Source organism: Canis lupus, chromosome 22 (assembly GCF_011100685.1).
Source record: "Canis lupus familiaris isolate Mischka breed German Shepherd chromosome 22, alternate assembly UU_Cfam_GSD_1.0, whole genome shotgun sequence".
In the NCBI taxonomy this organism is placed as follows: Eukaryota; Metazoa; Chordata; class Mammalia; order Carnivora; family Canidae; genus Canis; species Canis lupus.
In genome coordinates, this window is record NC_049243.1 from 46,502,080 (window position 1) to 46,518,037 (window position 15,958).

General features: G+C 36.6%; 1 protein-coding gene across 1 annotated transcript in view; it reads left to right on the plus strand.

Moving 5' to 3' along the window:
- DNAJC3 (DnaJ heat shock protein family (Hsp40) member C3) overlaps positions 1-15,958 on the plus strand; it is a 92,057-nt gene that overhangs the window by 62,549 nt on the left and 13,550 nt on the right. The window contains exons 7-9 of the mRNA XM_038569878.1: positions 176-295; positions 8,018-8,123; positions 8,208-8,328. Of these exons, the coding sequence (XP_038425806.1) occupies positions 176-295; positions 8,018-8,123; positions 8,208-8,328 (347 nt within the window). The remainder of the gene's footprint in view (positions 1-175; positions 296-8,017; positions 8,124-8,207; positions 8,329-15,958) is intronic.

The following is a 15,958-nucleotide window of genomic DNA, read 5'->3' on the forward strand; positions in this document are numbered from 1 at the left end:
TTAATACATGTGGACAACAATGACATATGTAAAAGTGTTTGGTAAATTATCAAGTCTGTGTATTTTGTTTAATTGTTACAAAAAATACCTTTTGTGATTTCTGTATTTGGTATGGAAGACTACTCATTGATTTTTTTGACTCGGGGTATTTTCCTCTTTTTAAATACGTGAACAGCGAAGTTCGTGAATGTCTTAAACTTGACCAGGATCATAAAAGGTGTTTTGCACACTATAAACAAGTAAAGAAACTGAATAAACTAATCGAGTCAGCTGAAGAGCTCATCAGAGATGGCAGGTAAGAACATGCTGGTTGCACTGTGCAACCTCCCTTATATGTCTTTTCTGGGCACAAAAGAACAATTGAACTCCTTGCTCTTCTATTCATTAGCCATTGAAGATATAGTATCTTAGATAGCATTGGCCTTGGCAAAATTACTACAAATATACGTTTTTAAAAATAAGGCAAATATAAATTATAGTAACTGCATAGTATTCTTATCAGTGTATATATTTATATTTCACTAAATATTTATTGAGTATCTCCTGTGTCAGGTATTGACAATATAGTAGGGGCACAGAAATGAATATGACATAGTTTTTGGTCTTAAGAAGCTTCTGCAAGAGACTCATTTTAGAAGTAAGGACACCTACAGATTAAAAAATGAAAGGTTGGAGAACCATTTACCATTCAAATAATCCTCAAAAGAAAGCAGGGGTAGGAATCCTCGAATCAGATAAATTAAAGTTTATCCCAAAGACTGTAGTAACAGATGAAGAGGGACACTATATCAAACTTAAAGGATCTATCCAACAAGAGAACCTAACAATCATGAATATTTATGCCCTTAATGTGGGAGCTGCCAAGTATATCAATTAATAACCAAAGTAAAGACATACTTAGATAATAATACACTAATACTGGGAGACTTCAACATGGCACTTTCTGCAAATGACAGATATTCTAAGCACATCTCCAAAGAAACAAGAGTTTTAAATGATACACTGGAACAGATGGATTTCACAGATATTTACAGAACTTTACATCCAAATGCAACTGAATACACATTCTTCTCAAGTTGCATGGAACTTTGTCCAGAATAGACCGCATACTGGGTCACAAATCAGGTCTCAACTGATACCAAAATATTGGGATTGTCCCCTGCATATTTTCAGACCATAATGCTTTGAAACTTGCTCAATCACAAGAAGAAATTTGGAAGAAACTCAAACACGTGGAGGTTAAAGAGCATCCTGATGAAAGGGTCAACCAGGAAATTAGAGAAGAACTGAAAAGATTCATGAAAACTAATGAAGATGAAGATAACAACTATTCAGAATCTTTGGGATACAGCAAAAGCAGTCCTTTTTTTTTTTTTTTTTTTTTTTTCAAAAGCAGTCCTAAAAGGGAAATACATTGCAATACAAGCATCCCTCAAAAAATTGGAAAAAACTCAAAACATAAGCTAACCTCGCACCTAAAGGATCTAGAGAAAGAACAACAAATAAAACCTACACCCAAAAAACAAAACAAAACAAAACAAAAACAAAAACAAAAACAAAAACAAAAAACAAACCTACACCCAGCAGAAGAAGAGAGTTAATAAAGATTCGAGCAGAACTCAATGAAATAGAGACCAGAACTGTAGAACAGATCAACAAAACCAGGAGTTGGTTCTTTGAAAGAATTAATAAGATAGATAAATCATTAGCCAGCCTTATTAAAAACAAAAAAAGACTCAAATTAATAAAATCACGAATGGAAAAGGAGAGATCACAACCAATACCAAGGAAATACAAACGATTTTAAAAACATAAGCAGCTGTATGCCAATAAATTAGGCAATCTGGAAAGAAGAAATGGACACATTTCTGAAAAACCACAAACTACCAAAACTGGAACAGGAAGAAGTAGAAAACCTGAACAGGCCAATAACCAGGGAGGAAATTGAAGCAGTCATCAAAAACCTCCCAAGACACAAAAGTCCAGGGCCAAATGGCTTCCCAGGGGAATTCTATCAAACGTTTAAAGAAGAAACAACCTATTCTACTAAAGCTGTTCTGAAAGATAGAAAGGGACGGAAGACTTCCAAACTCATTTTATGAGGCCAGCATCACCTTAATTCCAAAACCAAAGACCCCACCAAAAAGGAGAATTATAGACCAATATCCCTGATGAACAGGGATGCAATAATTCTCAACAAAATACTAGCCAAGAGGATCCAATAGTACGTTAGGAATATTATTCACCATGACCAAGTGAGATTTATACCTGGGATGCAAGGCTGGTTCAACACTCGTAAAGCAATCAACGCGATAGATCATATCAACAAAAGAAAAAACAAGAACCATATGATCCTCTCAATAGATGCAGAGAAAGCATTTGACAAAATACAGCATCCATTCCTGATCAAAACTCTTCAGAATGTAGGGATAGAGGGAACATTCCTCAGCATCTTAAAACCCATCTATGAAAAGCCCACAGCAAATATCATTCTTTCTCTCTCTCTCTCTCTTTTTTTTTTGCAAATATCATTCTCAATGGGGAAGCACTGGGAGCCTTTCCCCTAAGATCAGGAACAAGACAGGGATGTCCACTCTCACCACTGCTATTCAACATAGTACTGGAAGTCCTAGCCTCAGCAATCAGGCAACAAAAAGAAATAAAAGGATTTCAAATTCACAAAGAAGTCAAACTCTCCCTCTTTGCAGATAACATGATACTGTACATAGAAAACCCAAAAGACTCCACCTCAAGATTGCTAGAACTCATACAGCAATTCAGCAGTGTGGCAGGATACAAAATCAATGCTCAGAAATCAGTGATATTTCTATACGCATAATGAGACTGAAGAAATAGAAATTAAGGAGTCAATCCCACTTACAATTGCACCCAAAAGCATAAGATACCTAGGAATAAACTTACCCAAATAGGTAAAGGATCTATACCCTAAAAACTACAGAACACTTCTGAAAGAAATTGAGGAGGACACAAAGAGATGGAAAAATATTCCATGCTCATGGATTGGAAGAATTAATATTGTGAAAATGTCAATGCTATCCAGGGCAATTTACACATTTAATGCAATCCCTATAAAAACATCATGGACTTTCTTCAGAGAGTTTATGTGGAATCAGAAAAGACCCTGAATAGCCAGGGGAATACTGAAAAAGAAACTGCAGCCGGGGGCATCACAATGCCAGATTTCAAAGCTGTGGTCATCAAGACAGTGTGGTACTGGCACAAAAACAGACACATAGATCAGTGGAACAGAATAGAGAACCCAGGAATGGGCCCTCAACTCTATGGTCAACTAATATTTAACAAAGTAGGAAAGACTATCCACTGGAAAAAAGACAGTCTCTTCAATAAATGGTGCTGGAAAAATTGGACAGCCACCTGCAGAAGAATGAAACTAGACCATTCTCTTATTCCATACACAAAGAAAACTCAAAATGGATGAAACATCTAAATGGGAGACAAGAATCCATTAAAATCCTAGAGGAGAACACAGGACAACACCCTTCTTGAACTTGGCCACAGTATCTTCTTGCAAGATACATCTAGGAAGGTAAGGGAAACAAAAACAAAAATGAACTGTTGGGACTTAAGATAAAAAGCTTCTGCACAGGAAAAGAAACAGTCAATAAAACTAAAAGACAACCTACAGAATGGGAGAAGATATTTGCAAATGACACATCAGATAAAGGCTAGTATCTAATATCTATAAAGAACTTATTAAACTCAACAGCAAAGAAACAAACAGTCCGATCATGAAATGGGCAAAAGACATAAACCGAAATCTCACAGAGGAAGACATAGACATGGCCAACAAGCACATGAGAAAATGCTCTGCAATACTGGCCATCAGGGAAATACAAATCAAAACCACAATATGATACCACCTCACACCAGTGAGAATGGGGAAAAGTAACAAGACAGCAAACAAATGTTGGAGAGGATGTGGAGAAAGGGGAACCCTCCTGCACTGTTGGTGGGAATGTGAACTGGTGCAGCCACTCAGGAAAACCGTGTGGAGGTCCTTCAAAGAGTTAAAAAATAGAGCTACCCTACCACCTAGCAATTGCACTGCTGGGGATTTATTCCAAAGATACAGATGCAGTGAAACAGCAGGACACCTGCACCCCAGTGTTTATAGCAGCAATGTCCACAATAGCCAAACTGTGGAAGCAACCTTGGGTCCATCGAAAGATGAATGGACAAAGAAGATGTGGTCTATGTATACAATGGAAGATCACTCAGCCATTAGAAACAACAAATACCCACCATTTGCTTCAATGTGGATGGAATTGGAGGGTATTACGCTGAGTGAAGTAAGTCAGTCGGAGAAGGACAAACATTATATGGTCTCATTCATTTGGGGAATATAAAAAATAGTGAAAGGGAATAAAGGGGAAAGGAGAGAAAATAAGTGGGAAATATCAGAGAGGGTGATAGAACATGAGAGACTCCTAACTCTGGGAAACGAACAAGGGGTGGTGGAAAGGGAGGTTGGGGCAGGGGGGTGACTGAGTGACGGGCACAGAGGGGATCACTTGATGGGGTGAGCATGGGTTGTTATGCTATATGTTGACAAATCAGACAAATCGAACTCCAGTAAATAGAAGCTTCTAGATTACTGTGGGAGATAGACATATATGTTGTAAAAGATAATGTGTCTAAGGTGTCTAAGACATGTACACGGAGTATATAGAAATCTTCTTGTGGTATAGGATTCTGGGTTAACCGTCCTTTTTGTTACAGCACCTGAAAAATACTGTACCATTTTCTTGTGCCCTCTGTGGTTTCTGAAGAGAAATCATTGTTAGTCTCATGGTTTTACCTCTAAAAATAAGGCATTTTCCTCTGACTGCTTTCAAGACTTTTTCCTTTGTCTCAAGTATTTACATGTTTCTGATCTATCTTGGTGTGGATTTCTTTGTTTTTATCCTATCTGGAGTTTACTAGCTTCTAGAATACATAGGTTTATGTCTTGTCACATTTGGGAAGTTCAGCTGTTATTTCTTTTTTTTTTTTTTTTTAAAAGATTTTTTTTAAAATTTTTATTTATTTATGATAGTCACAGAGGGAGAGAGAGAGGCACAGAGACACAGGCAGAGGGAGAAGCAGGCTCCATGCACCAGGAGCCCGATGTGGGATTTGATCCCGGGTCTCCAGGATCGCGCCCTGGGCCAAAGGCAGGCGCCAAACCGCTGCGCCACCCAGGGATCCCTCAGCTGTTATTTCTTGGGGTACTTTTCCAACCTTCCTGTTCTAGGTTCTAGCTGATGGAAACATTAGCTCTCCTGGACAGCCCTTCAGGTGTCTGAAGCTCTGCTCGTTTTTCTTAGCTCATGTTCTTCTGATCAGATCTGGTCACCTCCATTCTGCTGCTGAAGCATAGTCAGTGAACTTGTTATTTGGATTTTTCTGTTTTTCAGTTCCATTTGGTTACTCTTTTGTAGCTGAGGCCGAGGCTGCCTGTTGCTCTCATTCACTGTGAGTGTCTGTATCACTGCTGCTGTTTGCACGGCTGCTTTTAGATCCTTGTCAGATAGTTATAATGTCTGTCCTTTTGGGGTTGGAACTGCCCTTTTCTCATTCGGTTTGAGATCTTACTGTTTCTTGGTATGATGCGTGGTTTTTAATTGACACCCGCATACTGTGATTTTGTAAGACTGTTTTTAAATTAAAACTTCTGTTTTGGCTGGCTTTTTCTGACATGGTTCCAGCAAAGTAGGGGTGGGCATCATTTCGTTGCTGTTGGGGAGGCAGAGGTGTCCCGCTTGACCTTCGTTGATACTTCAATTATGGGGCTTCTCACTACTGCTGGGAGCAGCTGAGGATTCGGGGCACTATTTCCAGCCATGGGTCAAAGTCCTGGTTCCCCACTTGGCCTACTGACAACACCTTGGTAGGGGTGTGGGCTCCTTGTCATAGCCTTACCAGAACAGAAGGAAGCTGAGGCTCTCCTCTGGAGCTGCTAGCCTTGGTAGGGGAGGGACCTTACTTTCTTTCCTGTGGGGTTTGGCTGGAGTAGAGCTGTTATTTTCAAAAAGCTTTCCATCTTGTTCGGCTGCCCTTCCCAGGTTCTTCGGCTTGAGAGACCTGGCTTTTGCTGGGTTTTTGGTATAACTGTCTGCACCCACTAGCATTTCTGGGTTGCTGGCTTTTTCAGCTCCATGTCTGAGGTATATGAAGCCAAAAAAAAACCCCAGCCCCAGGAAGTTTACCATATTATGTTTCCCTCAGGTCCTAAGGTCCCTAGTTATGTTTTTGGTTTTTTTTTTTTTTTAAGTTTTACCATTATTTTAATTAATGAAACAAAATCAATGTAAGTCAAGTTATGTGCATCGGTGTCTCTAACAAATGTAAGAGGTAAATATGAATTTTATATGACAAAATGTCTTCTCTATTATAACAAATTTCCAATAATCTGACAATTGTCTTTCACAAAATTATCCTCAAATTCTAAGCAAATTGGAAGTTAATTCTAAACATGCATTAGTATCTTCTTATCCAGTTTGGTGTGAAGAAACTGAAGAATTTAGGTCTGACCAAGATACTAATGGTGAACACGAGGATTCTTTCCTCCTTGTGTCTGAGCTCCCAGCCCCACAAGTATAGCTACCTGCCCAGCCACAGTGCCCAGTGTAGAATTAACAAGTATATTACATCTGTATTATCGACACGACTTTGATTTGTGTGCATAAAACATAAGCATATCAGCATTAAAAAGAACACAGCATTTGGGGTGAGTTCAGTCTAAATGTGCCGTCTTCAAATGGTCTACTTTCTTCTCTTTCTGAGTCTTTTCATATTTTTACAAATAGGTAATGCCTTGGGTATTTTAATTTAATTGTACGTAGTTGGAGGAACTGGGGAGAGTACACCTGTTCCACTTTTCCAAAAGCTAGCTTCTTTTTTTTTTTTTAAGTGAAGTGCAGTTATTTTCTAATTGAACTTTTTAGGTTTAGCTAATCATACTTTCAGATGTAGTTGTAAGGCTAAAAGCAACGTTTTGTATTCTCGATTCAGTGAGAGTATTGGACCCTCTTGAAAAACTGCAGAACAATATCCCAGCTATGATTTTAAAATTGATAGCTTCTGTTTTAAATGTTATATTTAAGTCTGTGTTTTAATTCATCAGCATTTAAATGTGAAGATTGTAGTACATTTTGGGAATAATGTGCTACAGTGGTGTAAAAATAGAAATTTTCGTTTGCCATTGCTGAGGAAATTAACTTAGTATATAACATGACTAATACTTTTCACTAGTTTTTAAAAAAATGCCGAAATAGCTTTTACTGTTCTTAGAAAACTGAGAATTTAAGCAGTTTCCTTCTGCAAGAAACTACATTGTACTTAGCTGTGAATATTGACATTTGTTATATAAAATAACATGTAGCTAATGGGCTCTGTTAGTTCATGAAGGTGTATAGTAACCAAGAAATAAAACCTGATCTTTGTTTTGCTGAAAATGCTCTGTGTAAGTCAGACTTTCACAAGGTGTTTTACAGTTTCAAAATCATGAGTATTTTTCTGTAAAGAAATTCATCATTTTGGGGGTGCCTAGGTGGCTCAGTCAATTAAGCATCTGCCTTCAGTTCAGGTCATGATCCCAGTATCCCAGGATACTGGGATCGAGCCCCATGTTGGGCTCCCTGCTCAGCAGGGAGTCTGCTTCTCCCTCTCCCTCTCCCCCTGCTCGTGTTCTCTCTTAAGTAAATAAATAAATAAAAATTTAAAAAGAAATTAATCATTTAGTTTGATTGGTACTCACAGGTATGCTTTGATTTGTACATACACATTTCCTTTGATTGTGTGTTTTATCTCCTAACTGTTGATTGCAGAGGTGCCTTTTTTGCCGCTGCAGATTAATAAAGTAAAAGCAGTGTTTGAAGCCACCTGCTCATTCAGTTGAATTGATTAAGCAACATATAGTGAAGAGTAGAGGGTCCTTTCTTTAGCTCTAGAAATAGAATTTCATTGTTACTCATCATGATATGCTCATTCATAGATACACAGATGCGACCAGCAAATACGAATCTGTCATGAAAACAGAGCCAACTGTTTCTGAATATACGATTCGTTCAAAAGAAAGGATTTGCCACTGTTTTTCTAAGGTAAGATTTGATTGGTTCCCAGAAATGTAAAAACTTAATATGTGGAATAACAACCATAAATCATTTTCTCACATTTATTTGTAGGATGAGAAGCCTGTTGAAGCTATTCGAATATGTTCTGAAGTTTTACAGATGGAACCTGACAATGTGAATGCTCTGAAAGATCGAGCAGAGGCCTATTTAATAGAGGAAATGTATGATGAAGGTAAATCTTTAAGGATTTTGATTTGCAGTACCTAAAAGTTGGTGTATATGAAATTAGTACATGTTTAACATCCTTTTGTTTAGAATAAGTTTACCAGAGTAGCTAAAAATGTTGATGACTGTAGGAAAATGGCAGAGAACTTGAAAATTATTCTCCCTTAGTGGAACTTGAAAGGTATATCATATGAGGATAGCATTCTGCTCTTGAAACCAGTTCAGTAGAATATAAAAATAAAAAAATTTAGCCTTTATTTGTTGTAGACAAGTTAGAATAGGTAAATAGCAAAATAGAAAATTTGAGTAATAGATTTCATATCATCTGGAGCTAATTGCTATTCATCTGGGATTTAGATCTTTCAGACTTTTTCTGTGCATATATATTAGTTTGTTTTATGCATGTGCATGTATAGATATATTCTGTGCATATACACAGTATACATATTATACCTGTAACATACATATATGTGTCATATATGCCTGAATATAAAATGGTCTTCTGGACCATTGAGCTATTGAGTGACTTCTGGATAGTTGCTTTGTTCAAGCTGAGGTAATAGAGTTTCCTGCTAGATGTTGTAAGGGTCTTAAATAAATAAGGGCAGAGTCCTATCTTTGGAACATAACTAAGGCATATACAATAATATATATGTTTAAAAAAGAATCCTTTCATATTTGTTGTTTGTGACTTTTTTCATTTGGCAGTATGCTATGAACATTTAGGAAAAACAGTTTTTAAAAGAAGAGAGCCTTATAGCCCTTATTGCAAAGTTTTCATTTCAAATCAGGTAAAGCATTTTAAATTGAAAATGGTAAGAGTATTTTTCTGGTAAAACTAGGCTTGTGGTGCTCTCCCCCCCCCCCCCCCTTAAGTGCTAAATATTTATATGATAAAATGTGAAGTGTGAAGCTATTAATATGTCTTAAATTTAATGTCATGTTAAAGTAATTATATTATGGTAAGTCGTAATCCTTGATAACATTTTAAATGCAATGAGACTGTATCTGCAGCAATGATAATTCAGATAGGTTTGTGGTACTTTTTTTTTTTTTTTTTTTTAAGAGAAAGAGTGTGCAGGTGGGGAGGGGTAGAGGGAGATGGAAAGAGAGAGGGAGAGAGATTGAATCTTAACAGGCTCCATGCTTAGCAGGGCTTGATTTCATGATCCTGAGATTGTGACTTGAGTTGAAATCAAGAGTAGGATGCTTAACTGACCGAGCTACCCAGGCACCCCTCTTTTTTTTTTTTTTAAGGCACACTGATTATTCACTTTTTTTCCTGCTTTTTTCACAGTTTCAAAAGAATCTAGCTCCTAAGCAGTTTCCGATGAGTGATAACAACTATAGTTACTGCTATTTGTGGGACATTTTTTAGTATAGTCCTTGAGGTTTGATTGAGGCTTGAAATGTACGTAATCAAAATGATCTTCAAGAAGATCCTGTTAGCATCCTTGTTCTTTCACGTTTGAGCTACTGTGTCTACTCAGTGAGATTGGCTCTCAGATTTTGCATTGCCATTAGTTTTTGGAACTCTTCATCAAAGGTACTTTTGTCAATCCTCAACTCTAATTGTGAAATTAGAGAAGTTGCAGAATATAAAAAGCTTAGCTGTTAAAAGAAGGTTAAATCTTGTAGGCTGCTACAGATAATTTGAAGATGCTTTTGTGATTGAATAGTAAACTGATTTGTTTTTTTTAGAGAAACTTGACAGCTTCATTCTTGATGAAAAAGATGCTTAGTACTAATTTAACAGAATAGCTATGTCTTTGGAGTCTGTTTTTTCCTTTAAAAATTTCTTTTAAGTAGTTTATTCTTTGTCTTTGTTAGTATGTTTGGATTATACAGTAGGGAATCTTTCTGAATTATGGTTTTAGAGTAAAATGGTTGTTTGAGGGTGCCTGGATGGCTCAGTTGGTTAATAAGCATCTGCCTTTGGCTCAAGTCACGATCCCAGGGTCCTGGGATTGAGCCTTACATTGGGCTCCTTGCTCAGTCGGGAGCCTGCTTCTCCCTCTCCCTCTGCATGTACTCTCTCCCCCTGCTTGTGCTCTCTGTCAAACAAATGAATATTTTTTAAATAAATGGTTGTTTGAGTCACAAGTATGGCAATTAAGCAACCTTATGGAGAAATTGATAATGGAATTCCTAGGTCTCTCAATTTGGGGGGTGGATTGAGATGCCAAGGAGACCTGTATATCTGAAACTGAAGGGTATTACTTGACTTGTTTTGAATTGGAAGTTTAGTGAGCGATGTAGAGGAGTGATAATCTTACTTAACTAGGCTAAATCATATTTTGAAATCCCATGTTAAAATATGAGGGCTTTTTAATTCTGTTTACTGGTTTACCTTTAAGTAAGCAGTTTAAAACGAGGTAGGAATATAATGAATAAAGAAAAACAGTGTTTAGGTTAGTGAATAATGGAACATGGAGATTAATTTGGGGATTATGACAGAATCATCAGGAAAAATATTAGGGGATTCCACTCACTAGAAAGTAAGTAAAATAAGACTGTTGTTTGAGGATAATGCTGAAAACATGAAAAATGAAGGAGGCTCTTCAGATCTATATGAGTAATTCTTTTCATAGCTTTTGAGAGGAGCAAACTGACTTTGAAGCAATACTAAATAATCAATAAAGCTCCTTTGAATATAAGGATGATTCAGATGTCCTTATGACATAAGCAGTTTTATTGGCTAGAACTTAAGCTATATGATATATGAGGACCTGTGTCTCTTTTATTTAAGTGATCCATCTCTGCTCCTTGTGCCTGACACATAGCAGGCAGTCATATATTTGCTGAATGAATGAATGTAGTTTATTTATCAATAAGGTCCTAGTCGAAAGAGTATGGGGTTTAGAATTCATCCTGAATTTGAGTGTGACTGTACCATAAATTTTTTGAAATTGTTACTTGTAGGAAAATTTGTATAACATAAAACTGGTTATCTTAGCCATTTTTTTTAAGTTTTTATTTTAATCACTGGGTGCTCATTATGACAAGTGCACTCCTTAATCTCCCATCACCTATTTCACCCATCCCCTCACCTACTTCCTCTCTCATAACCATGAGTTTGTTCTCTATAGTTAAGAGTCTGAAGGGCGCCTGGCTGGCTCAGTCAGTAGAGCATGTGACTCTTAATCTTAGGGTTGTAAATTCGAGTCCCACCTTGGATGTAGAGATTACTTTAAAAAAGAGTATGTTCCTTGATTTGTCTACTTTTCCTTTTGCTCCTTTTGCTGTGTTTCTTAAATTCCACAATGAGTGAATTCATAGGTATTTTGTCTTTCTCTGACTTAATCCAGTTAGCATTATACTCTCTAGCTCCATTTATGTCATTGCAAATGGCAAGATTTCATTCTTTATTATGGCTGAATAACATGCTATTACAAATGTATATCACATCTTCATTCATTCATCTATATCCATGGACGCTTCGGCTGCTTCCATATCCTGGCTATTGTAAATAATGCTTCTATTCACATAAAACTTCATGTATTCCTTTGAATTAGTGTTTTCATGTTCTTTGGGTAGATACCAAAGTATTTGGTATTGTGATTGCTGGATGTAGGGTAGTTCTAGTTTTAACTTTTTGAGGAACCGCCATACTGTTTTCCAGAGTGGCTGTACCAGTTTACATTCCCACCAACAGTTTAAGAGAGTTCATTTTTCCCCCACATTTTTGTCAACACCTGTTGTTTCTTGTGTTATTGATTTTAGCCATTCTCACAGCTTTGAGTGATATCTTATTATAGTTTTGATACACATTTCTCTAATGATAAGTGATGAGCATTTTTTCAGGTGTCTGTTGACTATCTGGGTGTCTTTTTTGAAGAAAGGTCTTTTATGTCTTCTGCCCATTTTTAAATTGGATTGCTTTTTGGGTGTTGAGATTTACAAGAGTCACAAGTATGGCAATTAAACAACCTCCTGGAGAAATTGATAATGGGAATCCTAGGTCTCTCAATTTGAGGGGTGGATTGAGGTGCTCATACTTGTGACTCTGTTCTTTATATATTTTGGATACTAACCCTTTATCGGATATGTCATTTGCAGATATCTTCTTCCATTTGGTAGGTTGCCATTTAGTTTTGTTGATTATTTCCTTTGTTGTACAGAAGCTTTTTTTTTTTTTGATGTAGTTACAATAGTGTATGTTGCCTTTGTTTCCCTTGCCTCAGGAGACCTATCTAGAGAAAAGTTGCTATGGCCAGTGTTAGAGAGATTACTGCCTACGCTCTCTTCAAGGACTTTTATGGTTTTAGGTCTCACATTTAGGTCTTTTATTTTCTTTAAAGATTTTATTTATTTATTCATGAGAGATAGAGAGAGAGGCAGAGACATAGGCAGATGGAGAAGCAGGCTCCTCACACGGAGCCCGATGTGGGACTCGATCCAGCAACCTGGGATCAGACCCTTGGCCAAAGGCAGATGCTCAACCACTGAGCCACCCAGGTGTCCCTCACATTTAGGTCTTTAATCCACTTTGAATTTGTTTTTGTGTATGGTGTAATAACGTGGTCCAGTTTCATTCTTTCGCATGTGGCTGTCCAGGTTTTTCCAACACCATTTGATGAAGAGACTCTCTTTTTCCCAATTGGATCTTTTTTCCTGCTTTGTTGAAGATTAATTGACCATATGAATGTGGGTGTATTTCTGGATTTTGTATTCTGTTCCCTTGATCTGTGTGTCTGTTTTTGTGCCATCACCATCCTGGTTTGATGACTACAGCTTTGTAATATAAGGTGAAGTCTTGCATTTTGATGCCTCCAGCTTTGTTTTTCTTTTTCAAGACTGCTTTGGCCATTTGTGGTCTTCTGTGGTTCCATACAGATGTTAGGATAGTTTGTTCTAGCTCTGTGAAAGATGCTGTTGGCATTTTTGAGAGGGATTGCATTAAAGGTGTAGATTGCTTTGGGTAGTATAGATATCTTAACAATATTTCTTCTTCTAACCCGTGAGCATGGAATGTCTTTCCATTTCTTTGTGTTGTCTTCAATTTCTTTCATCAGTGTTTTATAGTTTTCAGAGTACAGGTCTTCTTCTTTGGTTAGGTTTATTCCTGGGTATCTTATTATTTTGGATGCAACTGTAAATAGGATAGCTTTCTTTTAAAAAATTTATTATTATTATTATTTTTTAGGATAGCTTCCTTAATTTTTCTTCCTGCTCTCTCATCACTGATGTATAGAAATGCAACAGATTTCTGTAGATTGATTTTTGTATCCTGTGACTTCACTGAATTTGTTCATCAGTTCTAGCAGTCTTTTGGTGGAATCTTGGGTTTTCTGTGTATAGTATGTCATCTGCAAATAGTGGAAGTTTTACTTCTTCCTTACCAATTTGCCTCTTATTTCTTTTTGTTGTCTGCTGTAGCTAGCACTCCAGTACTATGTTAATAGAAGTCGTGAGAGTGGACATCCTTGTCTTGTACCTCACCTTAGAGAAAGGCTCTCAGTTTTTCTCCATTGAGCATGTTTGCTGTGGGTCTTTCATATATGGTGTTTGTTATGTTGAAGTTTGTTCCCTCTAAACCTACTTAATTGAGGGTTTTTATCATGAATGAATGTTATACTTTGTCAAATGCTTTTTCTGCATCTTTTGAAATGACCAGATGGTTCTTATCCTTTCTCTTACTGATGGGATGTTGGTTGATTTGCAAATACTGAACCACATTTTTGCAGCCCAGTAATAAATCCCACTTGATGATGTTGAATGATTTTTTAAAATTTATTGTTGGATTCAGTTTGCTAGTATTTTATTGAGGATTTTTGAATTTATGTTCATCAGAGATATTGGCCTGTAATTGTGTTGTTGTTGTTGTTTTAATCTGGTTTTGGTGTCAGGGTAATGCTGGCCTCATAGAATGAATCTGAAAGTTTACTTTCCTTTTCTATTTTTTGGAACAGTTTGAGAATAGGTATTAACTCTTCTTTAAATGTTTGGTGGAATTCCCTAGTGAAGCCATCTGGTCCTGGAGTTTTTTGTAGGCAATACTTGATTCTTGATTCAGTTTCTTTCCTGGTAATCTATCTGTTCACTTTTTTTTTTGTTGTTGTTCACATTTTCCATTTCTTCTTCTGTTTCAATTTTGGTAGGTTTTATGTTTCTAGGAATTTATTTCTTTTAGGTTGTCCAATTTATCTTCACATAGTTTTCCATAATCTAATTGTTTATATTTCTGTTATGCTGGTTGTTACTTCTCCTCTCTCATTTGTGTTTTTTTTTTTTTTTTTTTTTTCCGCATTCTTTCTCTTTTTTTCTTGATAGTCTGGCTAGAGGTCTCTTAATTTTTTTTGTTTTTTTCCAAAGTATCAGCTTCTGGCTTCATTGATCTGTTCTATCATTTTTGTTTGTTTGTTTTAGTTTATGAATCATTTATTTCTGCTCTAATCTTTTTTAAATTTATTTATTTCATGAGAGACAGAGAGAGAGAGAGGCAGAGATACAGGCAGAGGGAGAAGCAAGCTCCATGCAAGGAGCCTGGTGTGGGACTCCATCCTGGGTCTCCAGGATCAGTTCCTGGGCTGAAGGCAGTGCTAACCCGCTGAGCCACCCGGGCTGCCCTCTGCTTTAATCTTTATTCCTTCTGCTGATTTGTTTGTTTGTTCTTTTTCTAGGTGCTTTGGTTATTATGTTAGGTTGAGATTTTTCTTGCATCTTGAGGGAGGCCTGTAAACTTCCCTTTTAGAACAGCTTTTGTTGTGTCCAAAGGTTTTGAACTGTGTGTTTTCATTTGTTTCCATGTAATTTAAAATTTCTTCTTTTATTGATTATTCATTGTATAGTAGCATGTTATTTCAGTAGCATGTGGTCTTCCCAGATTTTTTCTTGGAGTTGACATCTAGTTTCATAGTGTTGTGGTCAGAAAAGATGCATGGTATGACTTCAGTCTTTTTAAATTTGTTGAGGCTTGTTTTGTGGCCTACTATGTGATCTGTTGTGGAGGATATTCCATGTGCACTTGAAAAGATTGTGTATTCTTCTGTTTTAGGATGGAATGTTCTTAATATATCTGTTAAATTCATTCCAGTGTCATTCAAAGCCAGTGTTTCCCTGATGATTTTCGGTTTGGATGATCTGTACATTGATGTAAAGTGGGGTGTTAAAGTCCCATACTGTTATATTATTGATTTGTACCTTTATGTTCATTATTAGCTGTTGTATGCTCCTGTGTTGGGTGCATAACTGTTTACAATTGTTTATCTTCTTGTTAGATGGTCTCCTTTATTATTATATAGTATCTTTGTCTCTTATCACAGTCTTTGTTTTAAAGTTCAGTTTGTCAGATATAACTATTGCTACTCCAGCTTTCTTTTGATATCCATTTGCATGATAAATGTTTTCCCATCTCTTCACTTTCAATCTGTAGGTGTCTTTAGGTCTAAAATGAGTCTCTTGTAGGCAGCATATAGGTGAATCGTAATTTTTTATCCATTCTGCCACCCTAGGTCTTTTGATTAGAATGTTTAGTCCATTTCCATTCAGTGTAATTATTGATAGATATGTATTTATTGCCATCTTAATTACTTGCTTTGTGGTTGTTTCTGAAGTTTTTTCTGATCCTTTTTTGTCTTTCTTGGCTTGCTGGGGTTTTTTTTAGTGATATATTTGAATTTCTTTCTCTTTATTCT